This window comes from Notothenia coriiceps, unplaced genomic scaffold (assembly GCF_000735185.1).
Source record: "Notothenia coriiceps isolate Sejong01 unplaced genomic scaffold, NC01 NC01_scaffold00024830, whole genome shotgun sequence".
NCBI lineage: Eukaryota > Metazoa > Chordata > Actinopteri > Perciformes > Nototheniidae > Notothenia > Notothenia coriiceps.
Window position 1 is genome coordinate 153,757 of NW_011357531.1, and position 7,405 is coordinate 161,161.

At 42.4% G+C, this 7,405-nt stretch overlaps 1 protein-coding gene across 1 annotated transcript in view; it reads right to left on the bottom strand.

The window, feature by feature from the left end:
* Positions 1-7,405, bottom strand: part of pcdh15a (protocadherin-related 15a) — a 76,991-nt gene that overhangs the window by 43,010 nt on the left and 26,576 nt on the right. Inside the window, exons 13-14 of the mRNA XM_010783224.1 lie at positions 4,945-5,077; positions 4,588-4,667 (exon numbers count right to left, since the gene is read on the bottom strand). Coding sequence (XP_010781526.1) covers positions 4,588-4,667; positions 4,945-5,077 — 213 coding nt within the window. The remainder of the gene's footprint in view (positions 1-4,587; positions 4,668-4,944; positions 5,078-7,405) is intronic.

Sequence of the window (7,405 nt, forward strand, 5' to 3'; positions counted from 1 at the left end):
TCAGTCGTTTGGGAAACCCCTCCAATCGACTCCCGACACACCTGTCCAGAAAATACTAGTCTCCAACAACGTTGAGAAATTCGATTTGAAAAAGAGAAAAAATGAACGGTGGTGAATGAAACCAGCGCGCGGCGTCCAATCTCGTGACGTCACGCAGTAGATGAAGCCACGCCCACGAAGGCGAAGGTCACTTTGCAGATTTCCCCCGCAAATCAAAACTCGTCAAATTCGTTGCTATTCCAACATCTTCTGATATGGTTCCAATGACAATTATTGTTCATTACTATACTATTAGCATTAACAGATCATGCACCAGTGCACACTTCCACAGGGTCTTTAAGGGTCATACGGTCGAAACGCGTCATATTACATCATATCTCACACAGGGATACGTTCCGCTCTCCTGACCGCGGGTATAGTGGAGTTGCGTTGAGTAGAGCGGTTGTGTTTAAGGAGCTGGTTTTTTATGTAGTTTTACATTGTATTTCACCATATTGTAATCAGCTGGCCAGTATTGTGTTTGTGCAGGTTGCACAATACCACACTGTCAGGACATCCGAGTCCAGAGTAAAAGGACCGGAAGGCTAGCGTTTCGTCCTCGGGTGCGCTTGTGCATCCACCTCCCTTAGCACATACCTCTCCACAGCTTTTATCAGGGAAACCGTATTACTTCTGTCTCCCCCCCCCCTCCCTTACGCTGCTCTCTCTCTCTCCCCTCTCGTCACGCCAGCGTAAGACATAGTGTGGAGTTGCATTAGGTAACGCTGTGGTGGCTGTACTGCTCCAGCCGTCTCCTTTGTGTTTGTTTGTTTCCCCCTGTCTGTGTTGTTTGTGTGTGCGTGGTGGCTGTCACTCCTGGCTCCGGGCTCAACCTCCACTCACCTGCTGCAATCAGCTGTGCACCCTCCCCACTACACTCCTGCTTTCCATCAAGCCATTTACAACGACATATCAACGGAGGCTCCACAACCTTTCTCCGCCAGATCGTCAAGTATCAGCCGTATCTCGCGTCTCTCCTCCGGTACACAGCACCCTAGTGTGGAGTTGCATTAGGTAACGCGAGATACGGCTGATACTTGCGCATTAGTTTCTGTTATGGATCAGTATCAACGGTCCTGCCAGTAACCTTACTATATTATCAATGCTACTTTAGTTATAGCCTGATATATGATAGCTAACTTTACAATGTTGTGATGTGACGTTAGCTAACATTCTGTAGCTAACGCCGGTCACTCACCAAGATAGCTGCCCAGTTCTCCACTGGTTCTCCTCACACCACAGCTCAATTTCTCTCCGATGGCCGTTATTTCTTCTAATCCTTGGTCTTATTTCTTCTAATCCTGGTCTCTTGGACGCCTAGCAGGCTCATAATTATAAGGTTGTGGTCCGTCATATGCATTCGAATATTCGAATATTCATGTTCAACTTCTTCTGTGTCTTCTGTGTCGAAATTAGCATTGGGATCCATGTTTATTAATACGTTACACCGGCCGCTGTCCCCCTTGTGTCCCCCGTGTACGTCACACGCGGGAGGTCACGTGCCGAGGCTTTTTTATGCGGAAGTGAACATTTCTTACAAAAACGACGCCAGATGTCACTGTAGTGTATATTTCTGTATATTTTTTAGAAAATCTAGTGTATTCATCATTTTCCTACACATTTATTCACAGGTTTCTTTAACCTGGAAGCTGCTCTTTAACATCCCGATAGCAATGAATATCTTTAAGTGCTTTGACAAAAAATCCATACAAAAATGTCATCTGTGGAAGCCGTAATACTGTAAAAAGCACGATCAATCATTTTAGCTGCCCCGGCTAAAATAACTGGATGGCATACCTGCCTGTCAGCAAAGTTTCTATCCGTGCACAAATTATCTCGTGCCCTCATTGGTCATGTGCAGTGTTGGGCAAGTTACTTTAAAAAAGTAACTAGTAATAGTTATAGTTACTGCTCTCAAAAAAGTAACTAGTTACTTTATGAGTATAAGTTCAACGGCACGATGAGCGACGAGGATAAGTACTACGGCACGATGAGCGACAAGGATAAGTTCAACGGCACGATGAGCGACGACAAGGATAAGTACTACGGCACGATGAGCGACGAGTATAAGTTCAACGGCACGATGAGCGACGAGGAAAAGTTCAACGTGACGATGAGTGAGGAGACATTCAATACTGCATATAATAGATTGCTCTTGTCTATTTTGAGTGCCTTGGAGAGCTTGATATCTGAGGTGTTATCTTGGTAGCAATATAATAAAACGTGTATACATTTCTTAAATAACAGCGTGTCAATCCAATGTTTGTATTGCAATGCTTGGCTCTTATCATGCATAAATCTTCCCTTAACAGTCCAATAAAAGCTCATCTGGTATGGTGGACTTCCTTCTTTGTTCTCCTGCAGTCAATCGTCAACTCCTTGGTTTTAGAGGTGTTAAGGAGCAGGTTGTTGTCCTAACGCCACTCAGATTATTCCCTTGACTTGATAGACTTATTCTCAAGTCAGTCTTCATCTTCCATATTGCAACCACTATCCTGCTACAAGATCCTCCTGAGATGTAGAAGCTGGCTTTTTTCAACATTTATAGGTTGTTATAGACTTGAGAGTTCATTATTCATAATAGCTGGATTGAGCCAACCTCACAGCCTGAATGCAAACGATGCAGCAATGTGAAAATACCTTTACTGAATCATATCAAAGTCCTGAGTGGTTGAAAAAGGAGAGCGTGAAGTTGGGCTCTGTAGTGCACACTCATCAAGTGTACGAGCTAATCATGATTTGATTCATCATGTGCTCGATCAGCACCTGTTTTGCTTGAAGTGTATATATTGCGAGGTTGCCGAGAGCCTGTGATGGGATTGTTATATTTCTGCCACACAGGGAATGCACCAAAGGATGTGTATCTATCTCAACAGGATTTAAGTCGTATCTGGTATAAGAGATTACAGTGCCAACAATCGCTATCTCCCATTGTTTCATCGTGTCATTGCTGCTATAGCCGCTTTGGAACCATAAAGTAAAAATCCCCCCATTAAACAAACAAATCTAAACAGTGGTGCAGATTAAAAGGAAACAAAAGGCAGGGATACTTTGCTGCAACACGGCTTGGCCTTGCATACTGTAGCTGAAAGACTGGGGATGGAGACAAAAGAGGATGTAATCAATTAGAGAGAAACGTGTCTGGCAGGGTCCTGCAGTTTCAGTCTCCCTGCGTCTCTTCCCTCCATATTTGCTTGCTTTTTAAATGTTAAAAAGCACTGACCACTTTAATAAATCAAACCTTTTCCTTGCTCCCTGGGTGAGTGAGGCGGGTTATTCAAATGCAAAGGTTGATTACAGAAGGTAAGGTCAGATGTTTGTTGCATATATTAACTGAACTCATGTCATTATTTGGGTATCCACACGTTATCTTACTCCTGTTGTTTCTGTCTACTTTACATATGACATCCACTGCATTGGTATTCCTCCAATGTTTGTCTTTCAGTTTTGTTTTCACTTCCTAAAGCTATACAGATTTGATGTCCCTCTTTGGCAAATTAGTGATTTGTGACCTTGGGCTATCCAAATTAATTTGACAAGAACATTGGCATCATGGACACAAATAATCACCGAAGGCAATTTGTGAGCGTGAACAGGTGTGCTTTTCAACTTGGTTCATTGGGATTTCTGATGGTGACAGCAACCAGTGCCAGTGTTCATAACACAAAGGATAAATTGGCTCATGAATCAGCCAAACCCAATTATTGGCAAGTCAGCAACTAGTCCCTACCATCAAAATCCCTACGCCTCTCATTCCTTCTTCCCCACAGCCCCATTCGCTCTTGCGGTCTATATCATCAGAGGGAAGCTAATGGTGATAGACAGACCCTGACTGGTTTATCTGAATGGCCATCACGGTGAAGGAAGGAACACCATGGCTCAACATTTCTTTTTTACTGTGTGTCCATATACTGTATGTCCTTTGGACTTGAAAAACAACATTAAGAAAACATCTAAAAATCGAGAAAATACCCTTAGACTCCAGAGGGTTAAACACAAATGCTTATCGAAGACTTTAATAGTAGAGTTGTCCTTGTCCATGTGTCCATGCGATAAAACAGCCGGTGTACACAAAGGAGTTGCCTTGTTGCTAAATAAATAAAATATTGATAGACTTTCAAGTTGATGTCACAGTTGAATAGTGCCCTTGCAGAACTATAGCACAATAATGACATGCCAACCTAGCACAGTATTTCACATTCGTTTTCGATACAACACTTGTGTTCAACTTGCATTAAGAAATAGATGAGGCAAAACATGTATAGACAAATATATTCACACCAACAAACTAATTACAGGTTAATGAAGTAACCTAACTGTTGTTTAACTCTGAGAGGAAACAAGAGACCTTGGATGAAACCCATGCAGACCCAAAAAGGACATGCTTTTCCCTTTTCCCATTTTATAACCCTTTTAGGAGCTTATGAGAAAAATGCAATTCATTCATAATTGACTAGCCTTTCCATCCATCCATACAACCCTTCTCAAGTTGGCCTTGGCTAATACACCTTATGAGGCTCCATCTACTAAAGAAATATCTAGACTTACGTTTCAGAGAGGTTGAAGACCTTCTGGGAATCCCCACTCACAATGCGGTATGTGATCGGGTCATTTTCTCTGTCTGTGGCCTAGGGGAAGGAAAAGAGGAGCAGGATCTTGAAGTTCAAATAGTGCCATTATAGTTTAAGACTATGAGATATGACTCCTGGGCAGCTAGGAAGCTGCAGTGGAGCGCACTCGAGAGCACAGCATAGTGAAATATGAAAAAAGGGAGAAAAGGTGTGGTTGCTGAAACTACAATATGCCTTATTGACAATTCAATCAGACAACAGCATGATACTGATTGCCTCATTACATTTAAAATATCCTTATTTGCATGTGCAGATTTGTGGGTTAGAGGCTCACCTGTAGATTAAGCAGAATGGCTCCGATCCTCATAGCCTCGCTGATTTCCAGGTTGTATGTGAGGAGAGGGAAGCGCGGAGGGCTCTGGTTGTTGGGAGGCAGAACCTCAATGTAAACTGTAGTGATTGAGCTCCTGGCAGAAAGAAAAGCACACATCAGCCCAATGACAGAACTAGTTTCTCCTTGAAACCTATTGAGCCGTACTGAAGTGCCGTGCCCAGAGCAAAGTGAAAAAAGTGTTATGATTTATAACGTTGATCCTAGAAAAAAGTCAAAAGGTTTTGATCGCATTTATTTCAAGTGGGATAGTTATCTGGGGCTGCAGTCAAATAGTCCATTTAGCTTAGGAACCTTCCTAACCGAGTGAAATTACCCGGAAGTCCCTCAGTGGCAGCCATGATAAGTGCCGTTCGAATTCTCTAGAATGAAAGGAAAGGAGGTTTCAAACTTCCTTTATAACCTCCTTTAGCTTAGGAACCACTGGACCTCCCTAACCGAAAGGAGAGGAGAAAATGCTGCCCCACAATGTCTTGCAGCCGCAGCATTTGACGTCACACAACAGTCGGCCGTTCACGGACACAAACGATTATGACGGAGAAATTATATCATGAATGTTACGGTGCTTATTAAGCATTTTAAAACGTATGTGGTAAGTTGCCAAAGTGCTTTGTTTTGAACGTTCATCAGTATTATAATCAAAAAGAGAAATATGAACGTTAGTTTTTACTGAAATCATCAAATAAAGTCAACATTTCACTGAGCTGTGTGGGGTTTGTTCAACTTTTAAAAGATGTTTGAATGGTGATATAGGTATTAAAGACTAACGTTTATAATAAATACATTTGTATTGATTTTAAGATCTTTTCATAGTTCATACAATCATACGTATTGGGATCATTTGTATTAATGTGGACCGGAGGGAGAGGGTGACGAGCATAAGTTTCACTTTTTTATTATGTGTTTCTCTGTTGTTCATAAAGCATAAAGCAACAGCATCAGAGCACGGTGCAGTCTCTAGATGAGTCCGTCGTTCTTATTATACATCCATGTTGTAGTCCGCTGTATAGAAAACTATAGTTTCCATAGTTTCCCCACAGCAGCAGACGCACACAATGACGTCCGCTGGCGCATCATAAACACATCGGATAGTGAAAGTGCCTTTCTCCGCCAGATCGTCAAGTATCAGCCGTATCTCTCTCTCCCCTCCGGTCAGCACCGTACTGTGGAGTTGCATTAGGTAACGCGAGATACGGCTGATACTTGCGCATTAGTTTCTGTTATGGACTCCAGTATCAACAGGTCCTGCCAGCCCTAACGTTTACTATATATTCATGCTACTTTTAGTTACCTAGCCTGATACTATGAATAGCTACCCATCACAATGTGTTGAGTGACGTTACGCCTACATAAGCTTAACGCCCGGTCACTCACCAACGATGTCGCCCAGCTCTCCCCTGGTTCTCCTACCCACAGCTCCAGACTCTCGCATGGCCGTAAATATTCTTCTATCCTGGGCTGCTCGCTTACCGAAACTGGTCTCCTTCATGGAACCGCCTAGCCCCACGCTCTTTATTATGTTAATCATGGCATTTGAATATAGATTTTCAACGGTCTTCTGTGTCAAAACTGGATTGTGATCCATTGTTATTCATAGTTAGACCGTTACGTTAGTTTATATATACTGTCCATCTGAAGATTAATGTCATAGAGGGTGAAATTCGCAATGGCCCAATTGACCCCGCTCTACCCCCATGTTAGCTGTTCTACTACCTTAGCAGGGATGTTTCACCCGCTCGGTAGCCTTCTTTTATGGCGGATAGTCAGAAATGGACTGGTCCACCAACCGAAAACAGACCAGATGATCACTTTCGTCCTTGATCCCCCGCGGCGGATCTAGACTAAATCTCCAATATTCACTATAGGAGCAACAATGATGGCACACATGTTGCAGGAGTGCAAGTGGAATCGAGATTTAATTAACCCAAAAAAGGCGGTGGCTTTCCTGCCTGATGCAGACCTCTCATTCCTGCTTATATGACTGATTTACCTCGCTCAAAAAAGTTTTTGGGTAGATCTATCTTATCAAATAGTATAACTTGGAAGACCACAATATATATATAATACTATAAGTAAACTCGAGGAAAAGTCTACATTAGGTTGAGAAGATTATTTGGCATCCATCCCCGTAAGTAAAGACTGCTACAAATATCTTAAATTAATCAAAATTTCTGAAAGTATAGTACTAATAAGGTTTTCTTCCTGCCGTGGGTGGCAGGCTACGTTAATTAATCGCAATTGTATATATCCTCTGAACGAGTTGGTTCATTTAATCCTCTAACCATGAGCTGCAGGTACCAAAATATGCCAGGCTCTCTGCTAGCAATAGCCCTACATTTAAATGACTTGTCTAATCATCGATGTGCGCTCTATTATGAATTAATTGAGTCAAAACTGTATCCTT